The sequence below is a fragment of the Numida meleagris genome, chromosome 8, assembly GCF_002078875.1.
Source record: "Numida meleagris isolate 19003 breed g44 Domestic line chromosome 8, NumMel1.0, whole genome shotgun sequence".
Taxonomy (NCBI): Eukaryota; Metazoa; Chordata; class Aves; order Galliformes; family Numididae; genus Numida; species Numida meleagris.
Genome location: NC_034416.1, coordinates 1,926,044 through 1,940,060, shown reverse-complemented (window position 1 = coordinate 1,940,060; position 14,017 = coordinate 1,926,044). Strand labels below are relative to the sequence as shown.

At 49.8% G+C, this 14,017-nt stretch overlaps 1 protein-coding gene across 4 annotated transcripts; it reads right to left on the bottom strand.

The window, feature by feature from the left end:
- On the bottom strand, positions 4,567 to 13,951 carry PIH1D3 (PIH1 domain containing 3). 4 transcript variants are annotated; one of them, XM_021405780.1, is made up of 8 exons: positions 13,799 to 13,951; positions 13,217 to 13,325; positions 11,549 to 11,612; positions 10,391 to 10,496; positions 8,475 to 8,571; positions 7,820 to 7,905; positions 6,357 to 6,513; positions 4,567 to 5,271 (listed from the first exon to the last, which is right to left on the bottom strand). In XM_021405780.1, exons 2-7 carry the CDS (start codon positions 13,310 to 13,312, stop codon positions 6,384 to 6,386), a joined length of 579 nt encoding a protein of 192 aa, XP_021261455.1. In that variant the 5' UTR covers positions 13,313 to 13,325; positions 13,799 to 13,951; the 3' UTR covers positions 4,567 to 5,271; positions 6,357 to 6,383. The 4 variants fall into 4 exon arrangements, with proteins under 4 accessions (XP_021261455.1, XP_021261458.1, XP_021261457.1 ...); XM_021405783.1 differs by having other exon boundaries at positions 13,759 to 13,941; XM_021405782.1 differs by lacking the exon at positions 4,567 to 5,271 and adding an exon at positions 5,374 to 5,613.

The window sequence follows — 14,017 nt, the reverse complement described above, 5'->3', positions numbered from 1 at the left end:
AGAGGAGAGGAGAGGAGAGGAGAGGAGAGGAGAGGAGAGGAGAGGCACACGTGTCACCTCAGCCCCTCTGACCCCGAGGTGCTTAATGAGGCTGAAGGCAGCAGCACGGACAGCAGGCAGATATCTCTGTAGGCAGCTCAGTCCCCTTGAAAATTTGGAACTGGAGCAGGATTTTGGCTGCTGGAGTGCAGGAGCAGCTAGAATAAGTGGGAAACGCACAGCCAGGACACAGCAGGAGGTGCTCAGCCCACCCCAGGTGCACGCACAGGCTGGAGCCATCCTGCAGTGTGCTTTTATTTCTCCCTTCCCCTCCAGTGACAGAGCGCCTGTCCGGGGAAGAGAAGATGGATTTGACTGCAGATGCTGCCAAGTGCAGCGAGTCAACGCACTGGGAAAACTAAGGAGGCAATCCGATCCTGCTCTTTTAGCACCAGTGACTCTGGGTGTTATTTGATGAAATGACGAGCCGGCATATCCAAGCTGAAAGGCGACGGTTCAAGCTGGTGTCTGCAGAGGCTCACATGTTTCTTGATGCTTTTGCCTTAGCCCGGATTTCCGCTGACGGAAAACCTCGGGCCAGGATTCCAAAAGCAGTGCTCCTCTGGGATGTGCGGATCGGAGCTGAGGGCAGCACTGGGTGCTTTGGTGAGGCCGCGTTTCCAGGCAGAGGGAAGGAGAGGTCCCGTTCCCACCGAGCGTGAGCGATGGATCCCCTCCATAACAGCGCGGATGTCAATGGCAGAGCCCCCAGCCGCCCTCAGGGTGAGTCCTGGCTCAGCAGCACAGTGCTGAGATGGTGAGCTGTTAACAGAGCTGGAGTCTAAGGAACAACATGAAGCATCTCTTGCCCTTTTGGTTTGGCTCTGAACACCCGTGATGAAAATGGAGTTGGATTTATGGCACCGGCAGGGGACACAGGGGGACTCCTCGGTCCCCATGAGCCCCTGCCCGCTCTGTTTTGCCACGGGCACAGCCAGCAAACTGCAGCACAGCCCCACAGAGCCCCGGTCAGCACCTCACGGTACCAAAGTGCCTTTGGGGGGTTGAGCTCCGCAGACCTGATCTGCCTGCAATGAAATATGGAAGCGCTGCCAGAACGGCGGAGACGGCCCGGAGAGCGCACAGGGAAACGGAGCGGGTGCAGAGGGAGAGATGCTGAGATACTGCGGCTGCAGAAATCCAATTCCCTGTTCAATTCAATGCTCTGAAGATCGTGCTGATAGAGGAACATCTTTCAAACAGGGACGAGGCTGCAGGTTAGGGATGCAGAGAGGCACTCGCGTGTGTACACATGGGCGCGGAGGGGGAGATGATTGAGGGAGCCCATAAAAGTGACGGCGGAGAACGTGGAAGCGAGCACAGAAATCAGCCTGGGAAATTCAAATAACCGCTGCGACGTAATGGGCTGAATGCATCCCGAGCACCGAGCGCTCAGCAGCGACACGGGGGAGACGCGGAGCCCGAGATGACAGGAGCAGCCATTAGGATCGCTCCGCTTCGGAGGCTTTTAAGGAGCTATTTTTGCCATTCTGCAGTCATTCTGCAGGATGCTTAGCCCCCACCACCCCCCCAGGGAGCCCATCCTCCTCTCTTGGCCTTCCCCATCACCGGAGGTAGAAGAGGGGCCCGGAGCACGCAGCCACCGGTGGTGTAGGGTCCCTGTGCTTGGCCACATGCTGCTGCTCCAGCACCATCCCCCCAGCCCCATCCTGTAACACCCCCCCTCTGCCACGCTGACACGGTGGGAGCACAGAGCTGGTACCCATCAGCATCCATCAGAGGGCCATGGGTCCCTCTGGGTCTGCTCTGGGTCCCTCCATTGGGTGCGGGTGCCCTTGAGCACTGTGTGAAGCCACGCTGGGTGCTGCCTTCCAGTTGGAGATACCACCCCCCACCTTCCAGCTCCACCGGTTTCTCCCACAGCACCCCCAGGGTCCCAGTGCTGACACCTCAGTTCTTTCAACGAGGAGCAGGGCAGGGCGGGATCGTGTTTGTAAAATAGATGCAAGGTACGGCTTTTGCAGCACGTAACTCCCTGACATCTCTGTGGAACGAAGACCCCTCGATGCTGCCGCTGCGTGGGTCAGAGCAGAGCACAGACCTTGAATAACGACATCTGGGGCTGACCAAGGGCAGGAGAGAAATGAGGGGTCACCACAGGAAGAGCTCTTTCTCGTTTGCCCACAGAAGCCGTTGCGATCCCGCTGCCTCCAGAAGCCTGAACGTGGTAACGGGGACAGGAGAGGCTGTGAGGTTGCAGCAGGCAGCTCTGCAGCCGTTACCTTTGATGGAGAGCTCCCCGCCGGCACGGCACGGCGCAGGAGGCAGCCTGCTCCCATGCACATCACTGATGCTTCCCTCCAGACATCCCACAGCCAGCTCCAGCACCTAAGTCACCGCATGTGGGGCCTGCCCAGCTCCAGCCAAATTCTACCCCTTCCAGTGATCATCTGCTTCCACGGGACAAAACATTCTGGAAGACCACCTGGGTTGGGCTGTTCTTTCACAGACTCGTCCGTAAGCGGGGTGTGGAGCTGCCCAGTGATGCTTTGAGGGGGAACAGCCCCAGCAGAGAAGTGGAGCTGGGTAAGCGCACACCTTCCCAAGGAGCTCCTGCCTGCGCAGATCTACCAGCCCTACAGGACCCACAGAGCTCTACCCCTATGCAGGGCACACCGCCATGGGGCCAGGCTGGGCTCACGAGTGCAAAGCACAACACGGTGGTACCCGGGCCGGGGTGAGATGCTCAGTGCTCTCCCATGACCTCTCAGCACTGAGCACAACGTTGTCAGTCGCCGCTGACCAAAGCCACGCATCCCGCTGACACTCACACCTCCTCGCAGTGCCCTGAGCCAGAACAGAGCCCGAAGCTTTTCTCACCTTGTCAGAGCCTCCCCCTCCCCAAGCCGTCACCCCGTTACTCCTCCAATCCCCCAGGCACGGTACAGGCAGCCCTAGCACCGACACAAATCGCACCTCTCCCAGCTGCCTCACTGAGATCCATCAGCTGGGGCCTGTGTCAAGCACCGGACAGCAGCTCCTCATTGCTGGGCACACGTGGAGCCCACCCAATGCTCAAAGCACCTCCGACCTCAGCCACGGCCGCTTACATCTGTCAGAGATCCCAGATGTCCGGGAAACATCTGGCTTGCCTACATCATCGCCTTAACATTGAGCAAAACCAGCTCTATCCATTCCTATCCCTCCCGTTCTAATGCAGCTTTCCAGTAGGGAAAGAATGTTCCAGAAGGCGTTTCTTTCCCCCCCGTTGCAGCTGCAGGAGATAGGTGGCCAAACGCAGACTGGCTGCCTGGGCAGCCTTTGCTGGGTGCTGGTACCACCAAGCCCAGACAGCGCGGATTGAAGTGCTGGGCAGCACCAGGAGTGGGCCAGGAGCTGCTGGATCCACAATGGAGACCAATGATTAAAGAGAGCTGGTCCCCAAGGAGTGTGGGTGGACAGCATCAGCACGCCCATAGATCCTTGAGATCTTCTCTCCAGAAATGAGAGTGAGAAGAGGAGACTTGGAGCTGAGAAAGGCCAAAGCAGTCGAACACTTCATCGGGTTGAGAGAAATACTGCAAAACCAGAGGTGCTCCTGTGCTGCCTGTGCTGCTGTTCCAGGGCTGGGATCTCAAAGGTGACCGTGAAGTCTATGGGAAGTGAAACACAGAGCAAGTTGGGATGCACGCTTCAGTGCAGCACCGTGGCTCAGGTGCAGGAGCAAGTCCCAGTGGGAGCAATGGCTCTGCCACCACCACTGGAGGACACAAGGTGCCAACAAGGCAATGCCACACGTTGCTTATCGGGGTACTTCTATAAACAGCCTCCATCTCATCTCCACAGCTACGCTACCCTCTACTTGACTGCAATACATTTAATCAAGATGTTTCTTAGGGAACCAAATAAAGCTTGATGATGCTTAATGGCTGGGGCTTAATGGCAGGGTTGTTTAACTGGGCTCATAATTTTGATTAATTAAGATGCCTGCAGGTGTTGGAGTGGTACTTAGGCAATAGCTTTGATGTTCAGAGGCAAAGGGGTTTTTGTATCCCCTTCAAAAGGAGTTCTGCCAGCGCTGGTTCAGCAAAGCTGAATTGCCTCCAAGCATTTGCAAAGAAAGTTAACTGTGTTGTAGCTGGCAGCACCTCACCAAATTCCAGTCCCTTGGACCAGCTGCTTCTTGGGACAACCCACACCACCACAAAAACCCACAGCAAACAACCAAGCCACCAAAAAGCCACCGAGACCAAGACCTGTTTGAGGGCAGCCTCGGTCTCCTTGAGAGGAGGAAAATAATGTGAGCATCTCCATAGGGTGATGGCAATAGGCCCCATCAGATGTGCAGCAATGTGCACATCCCCAGTCTAATTTATATTTCTCTTTCCTGTTCAGCAGCCAACACTCTTATAAAACTTACTTACCTCTGAGATTTTTGCCTCTTGAATGCAAATGAAATGTACACAGGTTTAAAAATGTATGGGGAGAAAATAGGACATGGATACCAGTGTGGCACATGCTCGTTTCCATTCGAAATAAAGACTGAAGCACTGGAGAGAGACAAAATGAGCCAAACTCACCTTCGTTGTCAGTATCAAACATTAATGTCGTATTAAACAGAGCTTGATTTAAGGCTTAGGAAAGTCAAATATAAAGGTAGATACAACGCTATCTTGTGGATCAAGGACTGGGATAGGGCTGGGAAGAGCAGAGCTCGACTTTCCTCTTTGCTGTGGGCTTCTGGGATGCCCTTGGGCAAACGTTATGTGCACACGTGTGTAACTACAGGGCCAAGCCCCCACTTCTTGTAGCCGACGTCACAAACGGAAGAGCACAGCAGCACGTTGCCCATGGACCACAAGGAGAGCTTCTTCCAAGACGCAGCCTCGGTGTCACTTCTTGGCAATCACACGCAGCACTGAGCCAGGAGGAATGAGCTCAGCCCGTCCTACATCTGCATCGTCCCCCTCCCCGTGGCTTCGTAGAGTTGGAATGAGAGCTGTTCAAATGCAATGTATGGAAACTTCAAACACAAACTGGAGTAGCCCCTGAGTGTTGTCAGCGTGCCCGATGGCTTAGGATGAGTCATAACTGTTTTCCAGATCATTAACACCAAAGCAGAGATTGGGCAGTATTACTCCGACCCAAGGAATGGAACCACTTTAGGGTAAGTGATTGAAGCATAAGAGCACCATCCAGGTTTATCCAAGAGTTATAAGGAAGTGTATTACAGACAAGAAACTCTGAAAACTCCAATTGACAAAAATACATCTGAAAAAAAAAAAATCACCATCAGTGTCTTCAACCCACCACAGAGAATTCATCTTTCCTGTCCTAAGTTTAGCTGCATGGATACCGTCCACAACCTAGCTGGCCAATTTTGTTTTATTTTTATGCCAGACCAATCCAGGACCCGAGCCATTTTATATTCCCATTGATTAAAAGATTTTATTAAGACCCATCAAAGTAGCAGGCCTGCTTGTCCTCTCCTCTTTGATCGCCGAGCAGATCTCTTTGCTTCCTGCACCATTAACAGTGCTAAGTGAATGAATTTGCCCAGAAGGTGGCAAGAGAAATCTCTTGGTTCCCCATCTCCGTCGCTCCAGATTAGACCTGAAGGCCAAAACAAAAGCTCCTGCTGCTCTTCAGCCCTTTATGAAAATGGTACTTTGCAATGCAAAATTCCACTCCTTCCACTTGTAGGAAGTCTCTGGGGGTATAACGCGGAGCAGGAAGAGTGAAAGGTAAATGGAATGGTTCATTAGAGAGTATTCTTTTATTAATAAAGATCAGAAGAATAGCTGGAGGGACAGCAGGTGAACGGATGATGCTGAACCATACGTTGTCAAAAATTGTTCCAAAGAGCTGAGTTGTTCAGCACTCCAGCAACAGCTGCCTGCCTTGTTCTGCCGGGGTGAACGCCTCGGAGATGTGGCTATGGATCCCTGCAGGGCTTTGGAGTGGGTTCTGAACTGACCTCAGTGCCAGCATTGGAGGCCAAGCAAACCTCACCAGCAAGTCTGCCGACAGTAACTAGGAACCAGAGCTGCTGGTCAGAGCCTCATCGTGCTGCTTATTGACCCTCACCACAAAAAGGCTCTCCCCAGTTTGCAGAATTTGTCATCTCTTGTGTTCTGATTCAGAGCCTGTATCAGACTGAAGGAAGCAGAACGTTAACCAGAGCAGTTCAAGAGCCAGGCAGCCCCAGCTTACAGGATCTGTGGGTGCAAGGAATAGACCTTCTTTTCCTCCTGACTTACTGGATTTAGTCCCTTATGGTCCCCCTGGACTGTTAGAGGGGACCAATCTCACGACCACTTAGATTTTGAAAGGACTTCAGATTTACAGAAGATTACCTTTTGTAAAGTTTCTCCAATTCTCTATCAGGCAAAATTGATGAAATCAAAATCCCTTGTCATCCTTAAGGTGACTTCCAAGAGCTCCTCTTCCGAGAGAAAACGAGCTTTCCCCTTCTTGCTGTCCACAGGGCAAGGGAGATGCAGCAGTAGCTTCCTGCCAAAGAGCACACGGTGAGTTTTAATGTCCCAAACCCCATCAGCCATTGAGAGAGCACTGAAAGCCACCCTTGTGATTCAAGAATCAGTATATCAAGGAAAGTCCGTTCTGTATATCCTTCCCATGACAAGTTATACAGTTCTGCAATACCTGGTACACAACTATACAGGCCCTGGAGCATTTCCTACATTTCCTTTCTTTTGGCTGTGGCTACGACAGCTTCCAGAGATGGACTGGGAGCTCTCTGCACTGTTCTTGCTTCTACACAATGCAGAGGAAGGAGAAGCTGCACTGATAATGCTTCTCCTGGTGGCAAAAATCCAAAAAATCTCTAAAGTTTGAAAGCACCTGGAGGACTTTGCATTCTGTAGCAACAAGAAGTAACTGGCACAGCTGGATTAGAGACTGTGGACAGTCCAGTTTCAGAAAAGACACATACCCTAGAAGATAACATGGTAGCATGGAAATGGGGGTTACTTCAAACTGGGGTTCCAGACCTTTTCATCTGTGTTGTAGGAGCCACAGCCAAGGTACAGTCAAAACACACTTGCACTCCACCTACTGAAGGCAGCCAGCTGAGAGCAGGTGGAAAAGTCCATGAAATTAGAGTTAGCCCCAGGACTGCACAGTGGAAAACAATTCCCTTTGAGCCCTCCCGTGCATCTGTGAGAACACTGGGTTTTTTTGTACGTAGAACTTGAAATCTTATTTGTTTCTTTCGTACTGAGCAGATTTGCACTTACTTACATTTGCAAAACAGCACTGGCTCAGGCTGTACCCAAGCAACCGTCAGATTTACAGCAAACTTTTTATTTGCAAGGCTTGTGACTTGAGACAGCTGGATACTAAGATAATGGCAGATCTGAGTCACCAAAAAGACAAAATTGCAGAAGAAAATGGAAGCGGGGGATTTGCTACACCTGCAGCATTGCACCAAGCTACCTCTTCCACTAACTTCAGGTTATGCAAGTCATAAGCTGGACAATTACTCTTCTTGCCTTTCCTGTTTCAGAGCTAGCACTCCCAAACATCCTTCCAGCAGTGCTGTGTCTTTAGGTTAAATTTCTGCAAGGGGAAACTAATTCAGACTCTTTTTGTCTGTGAGAAAGGCGACTTTTCCGCAGTTAGTCCACTAGGCAGAGAATTGGTTTTGGCCTTAATCCACGGTGTGCATCTTGAACTGATGGATGCTAGCAGGAGGCTACATTTATGTGTGAAATCTTCCCACACCCCACTCTGCAGGAATTCAGCGTGGGGCAGAGGGTTAAGCTTTCCTATGGAAGCACTGCACTGTTTCACTTACTTTTGGGGAGTTCGGAGGTCCAGAACCTTGTCCTGGATGTCTAAGGTGATGTCTGAGAACTTCGTCTCTGGCAGCTTGATTTTAATCTGAAATGGTGGGCAGAGGTAAAGCTGTGATTAGATATGGAGGTTGGAAAAGGCAGCTCCAAAAATTGCACAGTGATCGTACCAGTCGTTAAATTAAGAGAGCAGGGAGGACTTTGATCACATCATAACAGGACAGGATCTGTTAGGCTGTCAATACTCCAGCATCCTGCTAACTCACACGCTTTGTAACAAATGTAGGCAGATGAAAGTCATCTCCTTCCCAGACTCTCCCCATCCCAAAAGCGTGTCCAAGGCGAAACCTCGTTTCAGAGCTGCTTTCATTTCCCTCTAGTCTACCCCTGAGGCACATTGCACAGTTTCTCTTCAGTACACAAGATCCTTGAGGAGACGCACATGAGTTCCTCGGGTCAGCGAGAGCAGATATAATTTGCAAATGCTTGGATAACTACAAAAAAAAAATCCCACCGGAGGGATGAGGCTGAAGGTGGCTGTGCAGCATTTCAACCCAGGCCATTCTATGATGATTCAATGAAGAAGAGGGCAAGACTGAAGACAAACGTGCAGAGAAAGGGCACGGGGAAGGGATAGCAAACACAGGGTCAGCTCACCACCATGTCTTCACAGCAGGCTGTGGAAGGGTCTTTCCTGCTCATCCCAAAGAAGACGTCCTCCGTTCCCACCTGCTGTTTGAATAAAATCTCATACCTGAAACAGAAAAAGTAGTTGCCTCGTACCAGACACGGGCCAGGAGACTAAAGGAAATTGTATTTCTCAGAGGACCATCAATCTTTGTACGACTATGAGTGTCATTATCACACTCTCTCCCACTTTTCAGTCTCCCTTCAAGTCTTCAAGCCATCTACGCTGGATTTCTGTCCAGAGCCGTGACAGTTTGCTAGAACACAAGCATTCATTCCACCTTCCTAGGTAACTGCTGTGCTGTCTCTGCTTCACTAACCAGCATTTGCAGGATCGTGGAGCAGAAAAGGCATTCTGAGTGAATGTGATCCTCAGCAAGGAGCCAAAGCACGGACTCTTGGGAAAAGACTTGGAAAAGGGTGCTGTCAATTACACGTTCTGTCACGCAGCCTATTCCTGCAGCCCAGAAGTGCCTCTGTTATCTTGCCTCATTTTAATTGTTTTGCATTTGGCCAACGTTAATTTTATTCCCCTCCAAATCAATTTGTATAATTTAGAACCCCGCGAAACCTAGAATCACATGTTCCTTTGCTCTTGATAGTTAATGAATGAGGGAATGCAAACTGAAAGATTGCATTTAGAACATATTACTCCTCCTAAATTGAGCAAAATAAATGGAGCCTCTTCTCGAAGCTGTTGGAAAAAAAGAAGTGTACGGAAAGTATGTTTCACATCTCCAGCGCTCGTGTGCATATGTAATAATTCCTAAGTCAATGAGAAATGTGTCTGGATGCACCTCTAACCATCTGTTTTCCTTTTGGGCCTTTCCCTACGATTTAATTTGGTGAACTGTTACAAAGATTTATACTCTCGTCTCATCTGTGCAACGCGGGACAGAATGGCTGGAGGCTGGAGAAAGGCTGCATCACACCCAGCAGGGAGGGAGGGAAGGCTCACAAAGAGCAGGAAATAAAGCTCCCGTGGTGCCCACGCACCAGGGATAGTTTCAGGAACAAGTACGCCGTAGTATGGGAGTTCGTCTGGTCCAGTTTTTTTTATATCAGGAGATTGAAAAAGAAATCGGTGATACGAATGACACGCAGGGAAACAACGAGGGCTGTGGACAACGATGGCATGAGATGTGCAGCTCCACAGACTTCAGCCCATCTGCTCCGGCATCCAGTGCCGCAGGGCAGCGCGTCGGATCGCAATGATGATCAGTTCAAACCCTGCTCTGCAAATGACTCGACCCTGAAGGCTTCCTGACCTCCACACATTGCGACATAACGAACGTGCTTGCCTACTTCTGAAACGCTGTACTTCTACAAGCACAAGGGAAAAGACTGTTTTAAGGTTGTCCCTTTTAAGGCTGTCCCTTGGGAAGCTACGGCTGAATAAAAAGATTTAAAACTGCCTGCATGAGGCCTTCCTTCCTATGGTAGTAGTTTGTCTCTGAAGCGCTTAATTCTTTGAAATAAACGTAAGTTTGAGTGCTTTATGAATCTGAGCATGAAAAGGGAACGCGCTCCAGCTGCAGCAGGAAGAACCAGGTATTTCACACCAGCGTGGCGTGCTTCAGAGCCACTAAATCATTTTGCTGGTCTGCTTCCCCTCCTCATCTCATTTTGTACAAGCATCTGACGCTGCAAATAGCCTTGTGACAAGAGAAATCAGCTCTACCTTTCTGTTACGAGATCAGAAGGTTTCCAAGGGAGAAGTGACAATCCCTCCCTGCCTGTTGCTTTACTTGCAGTGCTGCTGTCCTCCTGTCAGCCTTTCATGGCACGCTCTGCACAACGCTGTGTTGCGCTCACGTGGAAGTTGTGCAAGCCATCTTCCCAATAAAACCACGTAAAACCCAAGCACGCCATCTCCGATCACTTACTCCGGCTGCTCTCTAGGATCCCAGGTGTCGTCAAATTCGGATCCTTCCGGGACCTCTTCTGTGTTCCAAATAGTTTTGTTGCTTTCAGGTTTCAGTTGTAAAGTATCTGTAAGCGACAAGGAAAATCCCCCGTTTTAGAGAATGCCTCTTTCTCTAGGTTTGCTGAAAACTTTCCCTTTTCCAGACTTTGGAAAAAAAAACTTCTTCATTAAAAAAAACAAAATAAATTGTAGTTAATGATCCCATTCCCTTCAATATCACAAGGATCAGAATTTGCAGAGGGAGGACATTTCCTATTCCTTTCCCTTAAATCTCTTTTACCCAACCTCTATGTCAAGGAAATTGTCCTTTCAGGCATACAAGATCTAGCGCTTCAAAAGGATTAGAGTGGAGGACGATGAAATATTCATCTTTCCCCATGTCCCTGAGAACGAGACTTTAAGTGAGCAGAGTCACTTACAAAAGGATCTCTCCCTCACATATAAAGCCATCAGTGATTGAGCACAGCCCAGATAAGGTACCGACAACCCAGGAAAGTCCATCAGCAGAACAGGGGCTGGAGGTGGTCAGGTTGCCCAGGGTTTCCAGACAAAGAGTGGGATGCAGAAAGAAGAAAATGGAACAACTGGTCTCAGTCTGTCGAGGGTAGTCCTGAGCAAAGCTTATTTTTCATGCCAAGTGTTCTCAGAGCTCTGGGGATAATGGCACACATCTGTGCTTCGCAGCACACTTCCCAACCCTCCATCTGTGTAAGTGCAGACTCAGTTCTCTGCACTTTACTCCATGAGGATCCTTCCAGGTGCCTGCCTCGAAGCCTCCCCTCCTTGCTTGCTCTAGGCAGTAACAATTCCATGAGAGTATCTCTATGGAGCTTTTTGCTGCCCGCTTACGACTCCTGCCAGCTCACGTTCTGCTCTCTGTTTATCATCTCCACTCGAGGTGCTGCCCTCCAGAGTTACCTTTTCTGCAGCTCTCTGTAATATTCTGCAGTTAAGTCTCCAGAAAAACAAGAATTTTAGCGTAACTATAAAAATGTAATGCCGTTTCCATCTCAAAGGTCCACTCACTTATTGGAGTAAGCCATCTGTGATAACTTACAGCAGCTGTTGTAGGCTGTTAACACACAACTGAATGCTAAGATACACAAACACTCCTTACCAGTGGCCTCTTTCTTCACTGGTCCAATGCTACCAGGAGTCATGGCACTGTCAGAACAGCACGGCTGCAAAAACCCCAAACGAGACTCCAATTAATTATCACAGACCACAGCTCAGTAACTGTTGCATCAGTAATTACAACACATTATCGGAGGTCACTGCTAGAGCCAAAAACTCCCCCCACCATTTCACGACTGAAGCACGGAATCTCTCTCCCCCTCACTAAGCACAGTACCCCTGGCACACTGGGTGCAGGCAGGACCCCCAGCAGCAGTGCTACAGCCAGAAGTGCATCTAGAAGATTCGTTGCCATGGCATTTTGATAGAATCATCGTGCCTTGCCTGCCCTGAAAATACTGCAAGAAACCAAGGGTGCAACGTGCAAATTCCTTTTAACAGTAGAGATCATACGAGGCACACAGCATTTTCCTCTAATCATGAATCAATTTAGTGCTAATAGGCCAATGTGAGGCATTTCTATATATGTGTGAAGATGCCTCGGTTTGATAGAAGCGCCTCATATGCACAGAACATTAAATTAAATCCAAACAAAGATCTCAAATTGCCCAGATTGACTCAGGCTTAATTGACAGAACTTGTAGCAATTTTCCCTTTCTGCCTCTGAAGTGTCATTCATTTTATTATTAAGATGTAAACAAATTCTCTTTAAAATCAGGATGTTTGCTGCAAAGACGCACAGCGATAATGCCAGCTTCAGAAAGCCAGCACTAAAGAGCTGAAGGGCAGCTGGAGCATGAAGGACCACATCTACCAGCTGCTGAAAGGAACCTCCAGGAGACATCTCTTTTCCCCCAGGTGCCCCCATGGCCACTGCTCACACACAGCTGCCGGGCCGGCCAGCTGGCCCTGCTTTGAGAGCTGATGGAGGAGCTCAGATATTCACTGTTTTTGTTGTCTGTGTCGTAATGCAACTTGTCTGAAATCCTAAGAGGCTTGCCAGCGTTTCGAGCAATCTCTGTGGCCTTGTCTGTTGTGACTGGTGGCACCTGTGTCCCTTCCTGAGCAAAGCAGAGCGGGCTGCTTCTCCCCAGCGCCCACCCCTGCCTACACAACTCTGCAGTTGCATGTCGCAGGAGCAAGAGACATTCTTCTGTGATTTGCTTCCAGTCCTGAGATGAACTGATATAGAAGAACGCAGAGATATTTCTCTCATTAATCATTTAGATCGTTCGTCTTGGAATGATTACTCACCCTTCCCCGTTCCACAGTCCCCAATATACTTACTGTACTTCCGTGATCAATCATGCATCTTCAATGCTTCTTCTGATACAGAATTAATACATTCCATTGCCGCTGGATATTTCAGTCCTCACTCAGAAGCTGCATATCACTGTAATTACCCCCACCCCTAAAAGACTTCAGGGAAAAGCAAGAAGAAATCCAAGCACCTAAGGCTCTTTCAGCCACACGCTCTCATTTCCTTCAGGCTAAAAAACTAAACCTCCCTCCCATTCTGTGGTCTCCTCATATTCCTGGGGCATCTTCCTCCATAAAACCCAAAAATATCTCCTAGTTGTTTTGGCCACTTCAAAACTTTTTAAGGTTTTATTTCCCTTTTTGCTTGCACTGGGAAAAGCAAGGTTTGCATCTCCTTAACTAAGAAGGCCGGGCAGTGAAACGCTGTGAAGAAGTCACATGAAAGACTCACGCCAAAGTCATCATCATCGTCATCATCCCCGCGTGCATCGCTGAGCAGCTTGGCAAGAGACTGCAAAGAGGAGACTGAAGAAATATCCACATCCATCCTCGCCCCTCACCTGCATAGAAAAATAAGCACCAGATCAGCAAGAACAAAGCCTTTTTACTACGCTGCCCTTCAATAAGCACAGCGGGTTCTTTAAGTACTAAATTTGATCAAAACCTAACGCATATCAACACGTGTATGGAGGAACGCAATTGTTTTTTCCTTCCTGCATCTAAACTAAGGATGCTTTTGCTCCATGGCTATCTGCTGCAGACACAGCTCAGGTCCTGCAGTGCCTACGAGCTCTGGCACACAACACATAAATGTGGCTCTGCAGCTGCTGCAATACCCAGAGGTTGATGGCAGCAGGATTTCATAGCTCCATGTTGGCATTCTAGATTCCATAGGGCTCACTGAGGGCAGAGGCCTTCCCAGCAAGCTCTCTGCCGCTCCCTTTGCCCCATCTTTGTTGGGACGGAAGCCCCAAGGGCCCGAGGTGCACGCACCTCAGCTCAGAGCCTGCAGCACGGTGTTATACAGACTTGCCTTCCCCTTGTAGCCGGGTCTCAGAAGACAAAGCCCCACGTCACGCAGAATAACATAGGACCCCGTTGGCCTGGCCTCCTCCTCACGGCAACCGCCCCAGACCCCAACACCGCCAACCCCCGCGTCCCTCGTTGCTAGGGTAACGGCACCCCGCTCCTTTTCCCGCCTCCCATTGACCTTGCAGCCAATCCAACGGGGCCGAGCGCTGAGTGGCGGCAA

Bases quoted from the DNA above. Each gene is read 5' to 3' on its own strand.
- PIH1D3 (XM_021405780.1), bottom strand. From the start codon at position 13,312: ATGGATGTGGATATTTCTTCAGTCTCCTCTTTGCAGTCTCTTGCCAAG. The intron at 10,497-11,548 runs GTAAGGAGTGTT...TGTCGCTTACAG, and splicing joins AGTGAAGAAAGAGGCCACTG to ATACTTTACAACTGAAACCT. The intron at 7,906-8,474 runs GTGAGCTGACCC...CCACCATTTCAG, and splicing joins CCTGCTGTGAAGACATGGTG to ATTAAAATCAAGCTGCCAGA.